The sequence below is a fragment of the Onychomys torridus genome, chromosome 5 (assembly GCF_903995425.1).
Source record: "Onychomys torridus chromosome 5, mOncTor1.1, whole genome shotgun sequence".
Classification (NCBI taxonomy): Eukaryota; Metazoa; Chordata; class Mammalia; order Rodentia; family Cricetidae; genus Onychomys; species Onychomys torridus.
In genome coordinates, this window is record NC_050447.1 from 58,042,317 (window position 1) to 58,061,406 (window position 19,090).

The following is a 19,090-nucleotide window of genomic DNA, read 5'->3' on the forward strand; positions in this document are numbered from 1 at the left end:
CTATGGTGAATCCTGTTTCCTGGACAAGACAGGATGTCGGGCTTTCCTTTCTCATGGTTTACTAGCTTGTCTTTGCTACTCCCTGAGAAAAAGTACAGAGGTCATAAAGTTGTGGGCTATCTGAATGACTGAGAATGTCTCTTGTCAACCTCCAGTTGATTGTTTGGATGGCTTAGAAATGTGGGTGAATGGAGCTTCTCCTCAGTCCTCTGAGCCCACTTCCTGAGCTGTACCCTCTTGGAAACCTCTCCTACCTGCTTGCACCTCTGACTTGGGACATTGCTTAAACTATACCACAGGTTTTTGTTGTTCTCATTGTACATTTTTCAACTTGATTGACAATTGCATCAACTTCAACACTAAACCATTTAAACTTAGCTCATTATTATTGTTGTTGTTGTTGTTGTTGTTATTATTATTATTATTTTATTTATTTATTTTTTTTGAGACAGGGTTTCTCTGTCCTGGATCTTGCTCTGTAGACCAGGCTGGCCTCAGACTCACAGAGATCCGCCTGGCTCTGCCTCCCGAGTGCTGGGATTAAAGGTGTGCACCACCACCGCCACCTGGCAGCATTATTTTTTTTTTTAAGATTTATTTATTTATTTATTTTTGTGTATATTAGTGCTCTATCTGCATGTATGTCTGCATGCTTGAAGAGGGCATCAGATCCCACTATGGATAGCTGTGAGCCACCATGTGGTTTTGGGAGTTGAACTCAGAACCTCCAGAAGAGCCCCTGGTGCTCTTAACCACTGAACCGTCTCTCTAGCCCCAAACTCAGCATTATTCTAACATTTCGTTAGCATTCCTATTTACATTACCCCATTTATAGCCTACAGATACAATTCTATTTCTTACTTTGCCGTGATACCAAGTTATATTCTAAAAAGATCTACTAGCATTTTCTGATTTGAGCCCCTGCTTCCATTTGTTTTACTTGATGTGACCTCTTGTTAAGAAGCTACTTCTGAACATCTAATGATTCTTGGCTGCCTTTCCATATTTAAGGGGGAGACTCCAGAGAGCTAATCGCAGGTCTTGTGTAGGGGCATTATAGGGATGTCAGGTGGCCAGGTAGTATTTTCTTTAGCTTCCTTCAGATGTCAGTGTCTGAAAGTCCTTTCTCTGGAACCATTTGATTTTCCAGGTAGGAAATTATTTGGATTTTTTAGTCTCATGCCAGAGCATGAATTCAGGTGTCTAGAATTTGGTGTTAGAAAGGGACTGCCAACCATTCATGCTACATATTTTGTCCTTGTCCTTTCCTAGCCCCTAGCCTGCCCCAGTGTGAAGGCCTCTCAGTTCCCATGGATTGAAATCAGACTGCTTGCTCCTGTTTATCTGTTGTCAGTCTACCCCATCCTGTTTCCATTCTGCTTTTCTTCACTATGCCCCTTCCAATCTTTCTTTGCCTCCGCCGTGGTGAGTTCTTTTCCAGATACACTTCTCCATCATTCAACTACCACCTCACACAGCACATAGCATTCTTTTTTTTAATTTTTAAAAATTTTATAATTTAATTTAATTTTACATATCAGCCACAGATTCCCCTGTCCTCCCTCCTCTCGCCACCCCCCCCAGCCCACCCCCAATTCCCATCTCCTCCAGGGCAAGGACTCCCCTGGGGATTCAGCTCAGCTTAGTAGATTCAGTTGAGGCAGGTCCAGTCCCCTCCTCCCTTCACCCAGGCTGAGCAAAGGGTCCCTGCATAAGCTCCAGGTTCCACACAGCCAGCTCATGCACTAAGGTCAGGTCCTGGTCCCACTGCCTGGGTGCCTCCCAAACAATTCAAGCTAGTCAGCTGTCTCACTTATCCAGAAGGCCTGATCCAGTTGGGGACTCCTCAGCTATTGGTTCATAGTTCATGTGTTTCCACTAGTTTGGCTATTTGTCCCTGTGATTTTTCCAATTATGTTCTCAACAATTCTCGCTCATATAGTCCCTCCTCTTTCTCGCTGATTGGACTCCCGGAGCTCCACCTAGGGCCTGGCCATGGATCTCTGCATCCGCTTCCATCAGTCATTGGATGAGAGTTCTACCATGACAGTTAGGGTGTTTGTCCATCCCATCACCAGAGTAGGTCAGTTCGGGCTTTTCTCTCGACCATTGCCAGTAGTCTATTGTGGAGATGTCTTTGTGGATTTCTGGGGACCTCTCTAGCACTTTGCTTCTTCCTATTCCCATGGAGTCTTCATTTATCATGGTCTCTTTTTCCTTGTTCTCCATCTCTGTTCTTGATCTAGCTGGGATCTCCTGTTCCCCTAAGCTCTCTTTTTCTCACCCTTTGCCCTTCATTACCCACCCCCTCACGTCCAGTTTGCTCATGTAGATCTTATCCATTTCTCTGTTGTTGGGTCATCCCTCTGTCTTTCTTAGGGTCCTCTTTTCTAGGTAGCCTCCCTGGAGATGTGAGTAGCAGTCTAGTCACCCTTTGTTTTACATCTAGTATCCATCTATGAGTGAGTACATACCATGTTTGTCTTTGAGTCTGGGTTACCTCACTCAGGATGATTTTTTTTTTCCTAAATCCATCCATTTGCCTGCAAACCTCATGATGTCATTATTTTTCTCTGCTGAGTAGTACTCCATTGTGTATATGTACCACATTTTATTTATCCATTTTTCAGTTGAAGGGCATCTAGGTTGTTTCCAGGTTCTGGCTATTATAAACAATGCTGCTATGAACATAGCTGAGCATGTGCCCTTGTGGTATGATTGAGCATTCCTTGGAAATATGCGCAAGAGTGGTATACTGGATCTTGGGGGAGATGGATTCCAAATTTTCTAAGAAAGTGCCATATTGATTTCCAAAGTGGCTGTACAAGCTTGCATTCCCACTAGCAGTGGAGGAGAGTTCCCCTTGCTCCAGCATAAGCTGTCTTCAGTGTTTTTGATCTTAGCCATTCTGACAGGTGTAAGATGGTATCTCAGTGTCATTTTGATTTGCATTTCCCTGATGATTAGGGATGATGAGCAATTCCTTAAATGTCTTTCAGCCATTTGAGCTTCCTCTGTGGAGAATTCTCTTTAGTTCTATTTCTTAATTGGACTTTTGGGCATTTTGATGTCAATTTCTTGAGTTCTTTATATATTCTGGATATCAGCCCTCTGTCAGATGTGGGGTTGGTGAAGATCTTTTCCCATTCTGTAGGCTGTCACTTTGTCTTGTTGACCGTGTCCTTTGCTCTACAAAAGCTTCTCAGTTTTAAGGGGTCCCACTGATTGATTGTTTCTCTCAGTGTCTGTGCTACTGGTGTTATATTTAGGAAGTGATCTCCTGTGCCAATGTGTTCAAGACTACTTCCTACTTTCTCTTCTATCAGGTTCAGAGTAATTGGATTTATGTTGAGGTCTTTGATCCACTTGGACTTAAGTGTTGTGTACGGAGATAAGATATGGATCTATTTGCAGCCTTCTACACATTGACATCCAGTTATACCAGCACCATTTGTTGAAGATGCTTTCTTTTTTCCATTGTACAGTTTTGGCTTCTTTGTCAAAAATTGTATGTTCATAGGTGTGCGGATTAATGTCAGGGTCTTCAATTCGATTCCATTGGTCTACATGTTGGTTTTTATGCCAGTACCAAGCTGTTTTTATTACTGTAGCTCTATAGTAGAGCTTGAGGTCAGGGATCATGATGCCTCCAGAGGTTGTTTTATTGTACAGGATTCTTTTGGCTATCCTGGGTTTTTTTGTTTTTCCATATGAAGTTGAGTATTGTTCTTTCCAGGTCTGTGAAGAATAGCACATAGCATCTTAAGCCACCAGTGGAAAACCCAGACCTGCCTTTATGTAATGAGCTAAAGTCAAAAGCAGGTGCACTAAAAATATTGTATAAGACTACCTTTAGGGTGTTTTTAGAGTGTGCATGAAACCTTCATGGGTTTCATGCCTGGAATTGAGCCCCAGTCTCATGATTATATATGTGCAGATCTCCCCTAATCTGAAAACATCTGAAATGTTAAGGGACACATTTCTTTAACATTTTATGATAGTTTTCATAAGCAACTTCAGAAATCACAGTGGCTTAAAGCAGTGATTCATGCTCATACTAGATATCACAGTTTAGCTAGAGCTCTACTGTACTGTCCTCTTCTGAGATGCAGGCTGAGAATGCAGCTACCATCAGAGACATCACCCTCACCCATGCATGGCATTAATGATATCATGAAAACTTAAATTGAGAATTTTAAATCTTTCTAAGTAGAAGTGGCATAAATTACTTTTACTTCCCTTTGCCTAATCTAGCCCACGTGGCCTCGCCTAATCCAGGACAGTTGACCTTACCTAATGCAGCCCACATGGCCTCACTAAGACAGAACACATGACACACCCAATTTCACTGCAGCAGTAGGGAACTGTAGTAGTGGTGGTGAGGCTTGAGGCAGGTAGAACTGTTTGGTGAGTATCACTGTTGATTACTGTAGCAACCTTGACAGCCAGTCTAAGGTAGCTGTCCTGCACATCCGTGGACAAGGATGGCAAGTCAGTTAGGAAAAAAAATAGTCTTTTGAGCAGGTGTTTACTGATGACCACACTTTAAAAGAAGTTGAAAATCTAATGCAAAGTGAGCCAATGACATTAATAAAAGAGCCAGAATATGAAAACTCTTGAGAATTGATAAATTAATGTTTTCACTTTTGATTATTTAGAAAAATCTTAGATAAGACACCAAAACATGACCAACTAAATAATAAATTCTGCTTCAACAAAATTGAAACCTTTCTGTGTATCAAAGGACATTACTTTAAAAAAGAGTATAGAGTGAGGAGTGGTACACACCCATAATCCCAGCACATGGAAAGTCGAGGCAGGAAGATTGAAAATTCCTAAGGCCGAGTATGGGCTACATACTGAGAGCCTATCTGACTGAGTAGGAGGGAGGAGGAGAGAGAGAGACAAGAAAATCATAATGTAAGTGGTAAAGGCAGCACGTAGAAAGGTAGAAATTGCTTATAAAACTTGCACCTCTGAAAAAGAGATAATACCTAGGATACATAAAGCTCCCTATGCACCAACTAAAGAACAGTTAAAATGGACAAAGGATTTGAAGCATATTTCTCCCAAGAAAATAAATAGCAAAAAGCCAGCAAAATATGAGATGTTCAACATCACCAGTCATGGAAATCAGTTAATCACAACCACAGTGATGGACTATTTGCACCTACCCAAATAGCTGTGATTTAAAAAGAAGGAGGAGGAGGGGGGGGAGAAGGAGGAGGGGGAGGAGGGGGGAGGGGAAGGAGGAGGGGGAGGAGGAGGAAGAGGAAGAGGAAGAAGGAGAAAAGTGTTTGTAAAGATGTGGAGAAATTGGACTGCTTACCTTCCTGATCAAGGTGTAGTGCTTCAGCTGCTATAGAAAGCAGTTTTCTGATTGCTGCAGAGGTTAAACAAATTTACTGTGTGATTTAGCAGTTCCTCTTCTGGGTACATGTCCAAAGGAATTGAAAGCATACACTTATCTGCCAGTGGTGATGATAGCTAGATGTTAGCGACCACTTGTGTCCATCAATAGATGATGGATGAACAAAATGTAACACCTGTTGTATTCAGAGGAGTGCTGTGAGGTATGAGGAGAACTGAAGATCTGCTACATCGAGTAAGAGATGGACTGGGGAAACATGATATCAAGTGCAATAAGCCAGATGTGGGAAGACACACTGTGGGATTCTACTTGTGAAGTATCTTTGCTACATTCACCCCCACCCCAGTAAGCTGTACATTGTACATTTGTGAGTTGAATGTTTGTGGTTTTACTTTTTTTTTTATTTTATTTTTTGCAGGAGCTGAGGACCGAACTCAGGGCCTTGTGCTTGCTAGGCAAGCGCTCTACCACTGAGCTAAATCCCCAACCCGGTTTGTGGTTTTATAGCTCAGCAAATCTGTTTAAAAAAGAAAAGGTTGTTAGTTCTCTAATTTGTCATTTCATTTTACAAACAGGTCTTAGTCTAGACACATCCTTTGGACATACAAATTGCTGTGATCTGAATATCAGAAACTGATTTTATCCACTGAAACTCATTTTGGAACTTGATATTATCTTAAAAAGGGGGAAATGTAATTCTTTAAAAGTGGAGCTTGTGGGTAAAATCATCAGAGTTGGGCCCTTGGCTTAAATACTGGTGGCTTTATAAGAAGAGAGAGACCTCACATGCAGGTGTGGGGTTACTAATTCACTCAACTCATGATCACCCTGTGATGCTCAATGCTGCCAAGGAGCTCTGCTACCAAAAAGCGATCTGTAGGCACAGGCCTTCTACTTGGACCAGAACAATTAACCAAAATACACTTGTAAGTAACTTACCTAGCCTGTGCTGTTGTGCTAGCCACAGTGGAAAACAGACTCAAGCTAGGAGAGTTAAAAAGTGAACCATTAAAAACCAAACTTTTAAAGCCTTGTATGGCGTGTTTGTTGTCAGGAGCCTTGGTGGTTTTTAGTTTTCAATCTAATGTGCAGACAAAGAACTAGCAGGCATCCACTCTGTGTTCTTTGTATCCCTCCACACCAGCTGCTCACACACATGGAACGATGCCACCTGATTGTTTGGGAGGTTCTTAGTGGAGTATTTGAGATTTACTCCCTTAAGACCTAGTAACAAACCTTTATTATTATTGTGGGCTAAGTTTATGCTTTATCTTTTTAATTTTAAAAATGAGGTGAATAACCTTTGCCTAAAGTTTAACCATTTCAAGCACATAGTTCAGTGTAAAGGCATGTGCTGTACTGCACAGTTGTTCTCACCACCCCCCACAACTCAGTAAGCTGCAGCTCTCCATCCCTCACACTGAGCTCCTGGTAGCCACAGGCTCATTGCAACATATCAAAATAATTAGCTGGGGAGGAATGTTCATCCAGGAAGCATTTACTAATATCTAGTTTGTGGTAAAGCTGAGCAGCGATATAAGGAAAGCTTAAAAGAGGTGTGCTTTAAAAGCTGATAAGCTGGGATAATGGTACACCCCCATCATCCCACCATGTGGGAGGCTGAGGCAGGAGAATCACAGGTTCTGGGGCACTCTGGGCTGTATAGAAAAACCTCCATTTTAGAAAACCCAAGAACTAAATTAAATAAGAAATTCAAAACTGATAGTATTTGGCAGGTAGTACATGTAAAATAATTATGTAGGACTCTACAATGTGTTTAATTATAATTTCACATATGTAGCTTGCATACAGGTTTTAATAATGACAGTTGTGTGTAGATGTAACCGTCTTGTTAAATAAGAAACACAGAGCCAGTTGCAGAGTTAAAAGCCGCGAGGTTAGAGCAATAGCTGAGAGCTGAAAACCTTATCCTTCACTGCTGCTGCTGTCTTTCCTCTCCGCAAGAGACCTACTTCCTGTGTCCTGTCTTTTTTATAGACTTTCTGTTCTGCCTTCTCATTGGTTGTAAACCCAACCACATGACCTTCTCGTCACTGCCTGTTTGTACAGACCTCCAGGTCTTCTATGGTTGGTATTGAGATTAAAGGTGTGTGTCGCCATGCTGGCTGTATCCTTGAACACACAGAGATCCTGCCTAGCTCTGCCTCCCAAGTGCTGGGATTAAAGGTGTGCACCACCACCACCCAGCTTCTGCTATAGCTTGCTCTGACCCCAAGGCAACTTTATTAACATACAAATAAAATCACATTTCAGTAAAATAAAGTATCACCATAGTTGTGAGACACTAACAACAGGCTAAACAAAGTCAAAAAATTAATTCTAGTATTCATAACAATTAAATACATATTTAGAAGTATCACATTTTGTTGTAGAAATTTTTCAGCAAATCATGCTAATTCATTTGGTTTCCGCCGTGGTAAAACATCATATTATCTCATTTACAATCATATTCAGAAAGAAATTCTACTGATTCCAGTTAGCATTGGCATTATTTTATGTTGATAACAAGTTTAAAAAGATGAGCAGAAAGCAAAAGTAAGAAAAATCAGTCTTTTTGGATCTTTCAGAGAAGTGAGGCTATGAGGGGTAAGCTACTACATGGAAAACTGAGATAGGCTGGTAGAAAGAGCTAAGGCTTCTTAGAGCTGAAGTGTATGATGGATTGTCAGAATTTTAAGTCTGGGCAACTAGGAGAGGTGAGGACTCTAGGGAAACTCAGAAAATGGCTTCCTTACATGTCCAAGTATTGCCTTAATCAGGATCTCACTGTGAGTATCAGAGATAATTGCCCTGTGCTTTGGGCAGCATCAGGCAGGAGGAAGAGAGGCTAGCAGGTGTGCCAGAGTGCTCCATTCTTTTTTGTTTGTTTTGTTTTTTGGTTTTTTAAGACTGGGTTTCTCTGTGTAGTTTTGCGCCTTTCCTAGAACTCACTTTGTAGAGCAGGCTGGCCTCGAACTCCGAGATCCGCCTGCCTCTGCTTCCCAAGCGCTGGGATTAAAGGCATGCGCCACCACCGCCCAGCTTGTTGTTTTTTTTTTTTTCCATGACAGGGTTTCTCAGTGTTACCCTGACTGTCTTGGAACTTGCTCTGTAGACCAGGCTGACCTTGAACTCACAGAGCTCCACCTGCCTCTGCCTGCCTTCCGAGTGCTGGGATTAAAGGCACACCACTACTGCCCGCCCTGCAGAGTTCTCCATTCTTAGTAAGACCTGTCTGCAGGCTTGAGGCTCCTTTGTGTGACCTTACCAGCCGTGTTTCACCAGAACCTAGCCAATCTGGGGGAAGGAAATAGGCAGCTTCAGTTCCTGCTCACACTTTGTCATGTGAGGAAGAGAAAACCTGAAGTGCTGGTGACACTGGCAGTCCAGTAACAAAGACTTACAAAAGGTTGTTGTGAAGTCATAGGTTTCAATGACTCCCCTTCCCCCATCTCTTCAACTACACGATTAAAGGCCTGTCCACCATGGCTTCATTTGCTCAGTGCACCATGCCCATTTTCCCTCAAAAGCAAAAGACCATAAGGTTTACCAAAAGTATAGTTTGAAGAGACTAAGCAAACATCAGAAACAGAGTCAATGTAATAAGAATATTGGATAATAATCAGACAGTGCATTATTTAAAACTATGGTTAAAATGCTGAGGGCAAAAAGTAGGCAGCATGTAATAATGAGTGGATCATATAAGCAGAGTCAAAAGTCCTAAGAAAGGATAAAAAGTGCTAGAGAAAAGCAGTGTAGCAGAAATGAAGAATGTCTCAGAGGAGTTAGTCAGTGATGGTCTGGGCTAAGGAAGTAATCTGAGTTTGAGGATATGGAAGAATTTCTGAATTGAAAAAGCAAAAGAAAAATATGGGGTAGGTAGCTTCAGAATAGAACATTCAGAAGCCATGGGCACCTCAAAAATATGTAATTTATGTGTGATGGTAATATAGGAAAGAAAAAGAACTTGAAACAGTATTTGAGGCAACACTTCCTGGAGAATTTTGCCAAATGTCAAGACATTAAGTACAAGAAACAGTAAGAAGGACAATGTCACCAGACCCACACCAAGGAATGAAGTTTCAAGCATAAAACATCAAAATATCTTGAAAGAAGCCATGAAGGAAATACCTTGGTAAGATCAAGATAAAAGGTTAATGTATAAAAATTCTTCATGTACCAGCAATGAACAATATAATTTAAGGAAAAACATATTGAAGTTTACATTAACATGCCAAAATTGAAATGTTTAGATAGAAACCTAACAATATATGTTCTAGGTCTATATGAGGAAGAGTACAAAACTCTAATATTAGATAATTAATGTAAAGATAACTTATGGCTAGGAAGATTAATGTCAAGATGTTCCACTTTCTCAGTTTGATCTGTAGTTTTAATGCAACATCAGTCAAAACCTGAGTCACTTGGTACATGGACACCAACAAACCCTTTCTGAAATTGATATGGAAAGGCAAAGACCCAAAAGAACAAAGTCAAAAAAGTTGATGGTTGCCAACCTTGAATCTTACTATGAAGATGTTGCAATCAGTTATGATGCAGCATTGGCAAAAGAACTGACAATGGAATAGAATAGAGAACCAAGAGATAGACCTGAACATCAACCAAGGAGTCAAGGCCATGCTGCAGTAGATGAACATTTGATTATAAAAGTGAATTTAAATGACATTACTGGAAATGAATGGAAAATGGATCCTAGTTCTCAATGCCAAATGTAGAACTGCTAAACTTTGCAAGACAGCAGAACCTCCATGCTCCTGCTCTGCTGATACCACTGTAGATACAGCCCCAAAGGGACTGTCAGTGAAAGAGAGAATTAATAAACAGGACTTTAGATTGCTGGTGTCTGTGAGTGACATATAGTATAGAGAGTAAGGACATATACTACAGACTAAGAGAAAATGTTTCCAAAAGATGCCTTTGATAACTTTTAATCACATTTGCAAAGGGGCTGAGCAGGTAGCCTGGTCATAGGTAAAGTGCTCTAGAATGTGAGTTTGATCCCCAGAACCCAGCTGTGGTGGCTTGTGCTTATAATCCCCGTGTGGGAGAGATGGAGACAGGTGGTCCCTGGGGCTCACTGAGTTCCAAGTCAGTGAGAGATGCTTTCTCAAAAAAGGGATAATGCTCCTAATGACTGATACCCCAGATTGTTTTTGGCTTGCACATGCACATGCATCTGCACCCCTCAGATACAGCAATACAAAAATAAAGCTTAAATTCAACAATAAGAAAACCCAGTAAGCGGGCTGGAGAGAGGGCATATTGGCTGGGAGCACTGACTGCTCTTCCAGAGGACCTGGGTTCAATTCTCAGCACCCACATGGCAGCTCACAGCTGTGTAACTACAGGATCCAGCACCCTTACACAGACATACATGCAAGCAAAACACCAGTGCACACAAAATAAAAATACACAAATTATTAAAAAAGAAAGAGTTAAGAAGGCAACAGCCTGGGTGGACACCTTACTAAAGCAGATGCAAAAGGTGACAAACATAAGAAAAGCGAAGAGATGTTCAACAAAACTATTCGGAAATAGAAAGTCAAAACATCAGCCATCAGTTTGTGCCTACTGTCTAAGCCCACAGTCCTGGCTCTGGCTGCTGGCAGGCTTGTGAGGCAGCAGGAACTTCCATGCCTTGCTGGGAGGAATGTCCTCCTACTTTAGAGGACAGTCGGGCAGAGCTTTTGATGTTTTACAAAACTAAAAATACTTTTACTATGAAATTCAGCTTTCATGCCCTTTGCTGTCCAAATGAGCCAAAAATTTATCTGCTTACAAAAATCTTCATGTAGATTTTATAGCAGGATTTTTTCCATAGTTGATGAAACTTGTATGCAATCTTGGCAGCCTTTAGTAGGTGAGTGGGTAGATAAACTGTTTCATATAGCCACTGGAATAGTAGTTAATGTTGGCAGATGCTATCAAGCTATGAAAAGAAGGCTGTGTGATTCTAACCGCATGTCATTCTGGAAGAGGCGAAATTGTGGGAACACTGAATAGTAGTCCCCAGAGGTTAGAGGGGAGAAGACAGCAGTAGGTGAAGCACAGAGAATTCTGTAAGGCAGTGTAATTATAGTGTGTGATGTCACAGTTTTGCTTGCTTGTCATTGAACATGTGCCAAGATCCAAAGAGTGCACAAAACCTTAACCTATGCACTTAGTTTGACAGTGGTGTCAATATAGGTTCATTGATTATAGCAGGTTTCACCAGCCTGGGGAGGAATTGATGGCAATAGTGTCTATGTGGAGACAGGCTGTGTATGGGAAATCTGCTATCAACCTAAAACTTCTCCAAAAGGATTTAAACATTTTCTGATCTGAGTGTAGAAGTATTTACCAAAAAGGTAATTATAAAGGAATATATGTCTAGATTTCTGCATCATTCCATTTAATGCTTATTAAAAGGTAAAGAGAAAAGTATTTTATGAATAACAATATATTAAAAAACCACTAAAGCTGGAGATAGTGGTGTTGCCTATAATCCCAGGAATAAGGAGGTGGAAGCAGGAGGATCAGAAGTTTAAAATCATACTTGGGGCTGGAGAGATGGCTCCGAGGTTAAGAGTACTGGCTGCTCTTCCAAAGGTCCTGAGTTCAATTCCCAGCAACCATGTGGTGGCTCACAACCATCTGTAATGAGATCTGGTGCCCTCTTCTGGCCTGTAGACATACATGCAGGCAGAACACTGTATACATAAATAAATACATCTTTAAAAAATAAAATAAAATCGTACTTGGCTACATAATGAGTTCAAAGCCATCCTGAGTAAGATCCTGTCCCTCAAATACAAACAACAACAACAACAAAAAACCCAACAGCAGCCAAAAGCTAATATATAAATGGGAAGATGGTGAAAATATATAACCATAAAGTGAAATCACTAATAGATAAGGAAGTTTCATACGTATCTAAGTTACAGTGTAAACCATGGAAGCAATAGGACTTTTGAAAGTTTTATTTAATATCTGGTGTAAATATTTGAATATTTATGCAATAAAACCAAACCTTCACACATAAACCTATACTAGAAGTAAATAGAGCTCCTTCACTGCAGAGGCTGATTGCAGTCTTGCCTCTTTTATCTTTCCCTCACCCATGCTGTCTTCACTGTGTGCTTTATTACTTGTTCCAACGCAGCCTCTGTACATATGCATTTGCCATCAAATGATGTGTTATTTAAATTTTGCTTGTTAATTTTCTCTGGCTTGCTGCATTCTTTTTGTGTAGTGCTGTGATAAGACAGGAGTATACCTATAGAATTGTGGTAAATCTAGATTTCCAAGGACAATATCAGCATCAGCTAGGGGCTTATTAAAATTACATGAAGTGTTTTGCTTACTTTTTAAGCTACCAGCCTCTTGAAAACTGTTTGGTAGCTTTTACCAAAAGGAGTATATTGCATTCCTCGTGTATGTTGGAAAAGACTGTCATAGTGATTTCCACACATCTTATGACCTTTCTTTTTGAAATAAGGCCCCCTCTAGGGTCTTATGGCATAGCTAGAAGAGCTGAATTTAGTATTTTTATATGGAAAGGTTAGCATGTTTGCAACTCTCCTAGGCACCTAGAAAAACATTAGATGTAAAAGTAAATGAGACAATTTCTTTCTTAGTTGAATTAAAGAATTATTTTTAGGAAGTTATAATTAATTTTATGAACAGATTACCATTAGTCCATTAGTGCACTAAGAACAATTGTGGGACCAAGTGATCCTACTCAGAGAGGCCGGGGATGGGGGGGGGGGGCTAGTGATTCCCACTCAGAGAGGCCGGGGCCGGGGGGGGGGTGTGGGGGGGCCTAGTGATCCCCACTCAGAGAGGCCGGGGCCGGGGAGGGGGGCCGGGGGGGGCTAGTGATCCCCACTCAGAGAGGCCAGGAACCGGGGCCTTGTGATCCCCGCTCAGAGAAGAGTGGACTGCAGAATTTGATTTTCCCATGTTCACACAGACCTTGGTGACCACTAGTTTTTATGTAGAGTCTAAGAAACTAGATTCCAAGGATGTTTTCTTTTTGTCGACTTGTGCCTAGTTATCATTGTTTTCCTGTATCCAGCCATGTTGTCACTAGATTAGAGTTTTTGTCTTTTCTGCCTGTTGTTTGCCCACAGTACAGGAGTGGCTAGTATACAGGCAGACTGCATCAAGTGTGTGTGTGAAATGAGTGAACACAGATATCCTAAGAAAGGGGAGCTTGAAGGGTGGAGCTTAGCTCAGTACTCAAGCACTTGCTGAGGAGTCCTGAAGTTCTGGGTTTAGTTCCACTACTATATTACCTTTTGAAATTTCTCTTTACTCAGAACTAATTGAACGGTTGTACTTTAATGAAATATGAATCGTCTTAATAGGCTTAATTGTTTTGGCACTTTGAAGATGTACCACATATTTCACCAGTCACTCAGTTGCCAGTGTTCTACTTTGACTCCCATAACCAGTGATCATCCCCAGGTCTGGTGAAACTTGGATGACAGCATGTCTGCTATCTGTCACATGCCCATGGCTCTCAGAAGTCCTTGCTTGTATCTTTGCATCTGCTTTCCTGAGATGTAGCTCACTTCCTTTTTCAGTCTTGACTTTTAATAATTTCTAGGAATATAATATCACTTGAAGCATTTCTGCTACTTAGTTTCTGTTATATTAGTATGATTGTTATATAATAATTATAATTATTATTCTAGTATTCTCAAAAGTTAGATTTTCAGCTGGGCGGTGGTGGTGCACGCCTTTAATCCTAGCACTCAGGAGGCAGAGGCAGGCGGATCTCTGTGAGTTTGAGGCCAGCTTGGTCTACCAAGTGAGTTCCAGGAAAGGCGCAAAGCTACACAGAGAAACCCTGTCTCAAAAAAGAAAAGTTAGATTTTCTATTAAATTTGTCTATAGATCTGATAATTATTCTTGATTAATGTATGAGACGGCACCTCTCTAGGTTGCCTGAGCTGCCTCGGAGCTAACTCTGTGGCCCAGACAATCTTTGAGCTTGCAGGGTGCCCGTTGCAGTCTCCGGGTAGTAGGATTACAGGGCTGCATTGTTCAGTCTAGCTCATACCATGTGTTTGGAAAGAATAATTTTTTTTATTTATTATTTATTATATATGCAGTATTCTACCTGCATATATGCCTGCAGGCCAGAAGTGGGTGCCAGATCTCATTACAGATGGTTGTGAGCCGTCACGTGGTTGCTGGGAATTGAACTCAGGACCTCTAGAAGAACAGCCAGTGCTCTTAACCTCTGAGCCATCTCTCCAGCCCCCTGGAAAGAATAATTTACAGATGAATTATATGTTAACTATATCTGCTTATATTATTCTCTTATATAGAACAGTGTGCTCCTGATTTTACCAGAAATCCCACTTTGTTTACTGTGATGCTGTCTCACATTTGTGTTGTGGTCATAATATACCTTACTTCTGCATATATTATAAACATAATGACATCTACTAATTATTTTTCTTTTTGCTTTAAACAATTATTTTTAAAATAAATTAAGAGAAACATTGGTATTTATATTTTCTCATATTTCTTATATTTTTTCACTTATTTCTGCCTAAATTTTACCTAGGCAAGAAGCAGCATGACCCTTTTCTGAATCTCATAGGAAGTTCAAGAGCATTTGTATGTTTGTTCTCTATGGCTTTACACTGTGCACACTAGATTTCCTCTGTCAAATCTGTTTTATGACAGGGATTGGCATTCATTACATTTTAAATATCTCCTAGCTACCACAGCAATAAGAACATGGCAAGCACTGGCCACTCAGTAGATAGTTGAGATGGCTGGATTGTGCTCTTGTGTCTGAACGACACAGCAGTACTGGGCTGAGCCGTGCTGTCACACCTCGCCATGGCTCCTGCAGTTTCTTCCAATGGCTTGTTCCATCCTTGAGCTGGCACTCCTGAAGAAGCGCATTGAAACCAAAGGGTCTGTGCTTCAGCAGAAGTCATTTTTATCATCACTTAGTTACAGGTCTAAGTTTATTCAGAACCAACTGATATTCCTTTAAAATTTGAACACCAACTCTTTTTTTGAGTGTGTAGTGTGGTAGTGTGTGCATGTGCGTGCATGTGCAAACATGCTTGTGTGTAGAGTGTTGAATATGTGCCAGGAGGCTAAAGGATGACAGGCGTTCTACTCTCACTCTCCGCCTTATTCCCTGAAACAGTCTCTTACTGAACCTGAAGCTAGGGTGCAGGTTAGCAGGTCCCAGACATCCCCTTGCCTCTCCTCCCACCTCTTGCCAAGTGCTGGGGTCACAGGCTCACAGGGCTATGACATTTGAACTCAGGTCTTCATGTGTACATCGAGTTCTAAACCACCGAGCCATCTCCCTAGCCTAACATTGTTTTAGAAGTAGCCCTGGAGAAAGTAGGCCATTCAGAAATACCTTCAGCCCTTCCACAGTGCACTCACGCTCTGTTGGCTCTCTAGTACTGGAAGCCACCTTATCCGGGATCTGGCTGGCCCCAGGGTCCCCAGTGAGTCTGGTTAAGATGAACCCTAGTGGCAGTTACAAGTCTCATTCAGGTTGGTGAGAGAAAGAAGGAGGCCAAGTGGGCCAAGACAGAGAAGGAGAGAAAAGTGAGATTCCAGCAACTTTTCTGGCCTTTCAGGGAGTACACCGAAGTATTAGAATGAGCTCCACACTTGCTGTCTCCTTGAAGGGAGTAGCCAGCTAGAGCTGGCCCAATGCCTGCCTTCCTGCCTTGCACTTAAGGGCCTAGCACACTGATGTGTGGGTTGTGTGTTTCATTGGGTCCCGGAGACTGGGCTCTCCATGAGCATGAAATAAAGCTTCAGTGGGCCTTCTTTAATACTGCCACCTACCAGACACTGAGCTGTCATCCATTTGTTCTTTCTTGCCTGGAGACAGCTGGAAGGATATCCGGAAGCTTGACAGCTATTCCCTTCATCCCATACAGAATACTAAAATTTGAATAAAATAGTAATGCTATTTCCCAATAATGTAATTATTCGCTCTGAAATGAACCCCTATTCTGGCAGCTGGATCATTACTGATTATTTGCGATCTGGTGTCCTAGCTCTTGGCCTTTTGTATTTTACCTCAGAACAGCTTGGCTTCTCAGTTGATGGTTTGTTTGTTTCTTGAGACAAGGTCTTGCTATGAAGTTCTGACTCTCGTGGAAGTCATTGTGTAGATTGGGTTGACCTTGAATTTGTGCTGATCCTCCTGCTCTACCTCCTGTGTGCTGGGATTACAGGTGTGCAGCTCCACATGCTATTGCCATATCTGACTAGTGTTAGTTTTAATAAACATTGTTTTCCTTTGTCCTTAACTCTTGAATCTCTAAGGTTTTGATAACAAAAAAGCTAAAATACCAAACAATTAGGACCTGTAAATGCCATTCTGTATTGCTCAGATTTCACACAGTGTAATACCTAAAACTAAAATTTTATCTTGTAATATTTATGTGTTTTAGAATTAACATTAAATGTCTTTATTTTTGACATTGATATAAAGTTGACTTCTTAGAAAGACCTTTTTAAGTGTTTGGGATTTTAGAACATCATACTTTCGCAGGTAACCAAGTGAATGATTGCTTTTATTAAGTAGAAATGCAATTTGAAAGGTAGAAAATGGGAAGCTGCAACACTCTGTCTCACACCAGTATGACCAGTATCAGGTGGTGCTGCTGCTGCTGCTGCTGCTGCTGCTTGTGTTGGAAGTCACTTTGTAACCCTGTTTTCTGCCTTATGTTTTTGTATATTACTACAGCTAAAGAAGTAAACAGGTCATGGCACGTTTAACAAAAAGACGACAGGCGGATACAAAAGCTATCCAACATCTTTGGGCAGCCATTGAAATTATAAGGAATCAGAAGCAAATTGCCAACATTGACCGTATTACAAAGTAAGTAAATTTAAACAAACAAACAACATAACTGTAAAAGTTCCCAAATGCCTTTATCTCTTATGCTACTCATACATTATCAGAACTAAAGTCATTTTGCCTTCCAGAAGAATACAGAAAAGGAAAAATAACAGAAACATTTATAGACAATTTGTATTTAGAAGCCTTGTAAATAAATACTAGATAAATAAGTAAAAGATCAGTCTATTCTGTTTATAGTGTTTTCCAATTATATATTTTTTGGCTCTTAGAAACTTTTATTTAAAAAGGTTATTAGTAACTTGTTTTATTGTAGTGAAGCTGTCTAAATAAAATCTCTTGCTCATGGCTTATTTCAATTTTAAGATGAACATGCTTTATTTAGTAAATACTATTTTTGAGTACTTTATAACTCACTAGCAGAAATTAGCTTGAATACACACTCAGTTTAAAAAGAAAATTTTCCTTTCTTCTTAGTTTCTAATGCTCTCTGTTTTAGTAGACCAAGATTCAATGTAGGAACAAAGCAAAACAACAACCAAAAACCAAACTACCTAATATATCTTCTTTTTACTTATTTTGTACTGTGAAGGAGTCTTCAGTTAGGAATTTGATTTTATTTATTTCTCCAGATGCTTTTTAAAAAATAAAGCTAACATTACATTTTAAGAAGCTTATCTGATTTTTACATGTTAACTGAAATAGAATTTCTTTATGCTTATCCTGCCCTCCTTTTGTTAGATGGTGTCTATAAAAATGGAAGGCCAGCTGACCTCTAAAGACTGACTTCCACAGTGCTTTGGGACCTTATTAATACATAATCCAGTTGGGCCCCATGCACATCTACATGGTCCCCAGATATGAAGACAATGGGACTACCTAAGATGGAAGGAGATTGGCAGGAAGCCAGCTGCAGCCCTGCCTCCTGTGGGCTAAAATAAAAAACAGTTTTCAAAAATAAATAGTACATTGCTTTAATTATTACCTAATTGTTATTTATTTTTAAAAAGCAGCCAGGCGGTGGTGGCGCACGCCTGTAATCCCAGTACTTGGGAGGCAGAGGCAGGTGGATCTCTGTGAGTTCAAGGCCAGCCTGGTCTACAAAGTTAGTTCCAGGACATCCTCCAAAGCTACAGAGAAACCCTGTCTTGAAAAACCAAAAAAGAAAAAAAAAAAAAAAAACCCAACCATTTTGAGGTATTAAGAATAGGTACAGAATAGGGTGGTGAGTTTTCAAAAATCTCAGGCTGTGGCCGTAACATAGGTCAGTGGTAAAAGCACATACCTTTCAAAGGGGAGGCCTATTTTCAGTTCCCTTTACTGGAAATAAATCTCAAAGAATAAAAAAAAAAAAAATACTAGGGCTGGAGAGATGGCTCAGTGGTTAAAAGCACCGACTGCTCTTCCAGAGGTCCTGAGTTCAATTCCCAGCCACCACATGGTAGCTCACAACCTGTAATGAGATCTGGTGCCCTCTTCTGGCCTGCAAGGACACATATAGACAGAGCACTGTATACATAATAAATAAATAAATCTTTTAAAAAAATACTAAACATGTCCTTGAGATAGCTGAAATGTTTGTAGCAGAGCATTGAAATTAGAAAAGAAGATACTGTTGTTTGGATTGAAATTTTAAAGCATGTAATTTTGAACAATTTCTGTTTCTCAGACAATACTTCTTTTTCTTCTATGGAGTGTCTGTTGAGCAGTTTAGGGCACCCACCAAGAACCTCAGGAGTATCATGAGTGCTGCTGCTGGGTTGGGTGACCTGCTGATGTAGGAGGAAAAAGATTAATGCCTGTAGTGATGGCACATGTATCTGCTGGCTACTTAAGACCTGTGCGTGTATATT

At 40.6% G+C, this 19,090-nt stretch overlaps 1 protein-coding gene across 11 annotated transcripts in view; it reads left to right on the forward strand.

Annotated features, from left to right (window-relative positions):
- The window catches only part of Zmynd11 (zinc finger MYND-type containing 11), a 92,763-nt gene that overhangs the window by 20,578 nt on the left and 53,095 nt on the right, over positions 1-19,090 (forward strand). For 10 of the 11 annotated variants that reach the window (XM_036187372.1, XM_036187371.1, XM_036187378.1 and 7 more), the window contains exon 2: positions 17,124-17,258. The exons of the other annotated variant lie outside the window; for it this stretch is intronic. In XM_036187372.1, coding sequence (XP_036043265.1) covers positions 17,143-17,258 — 116 coding nt within the window. In that variant the 5' untranslated portion in view covers positions 17,124-17,142. The remainder of the gene's footprint in view (positions 1-17,123; positions 17,259-19,090) is intronic. 11 annotated transcript variants of the gene reach the window in all.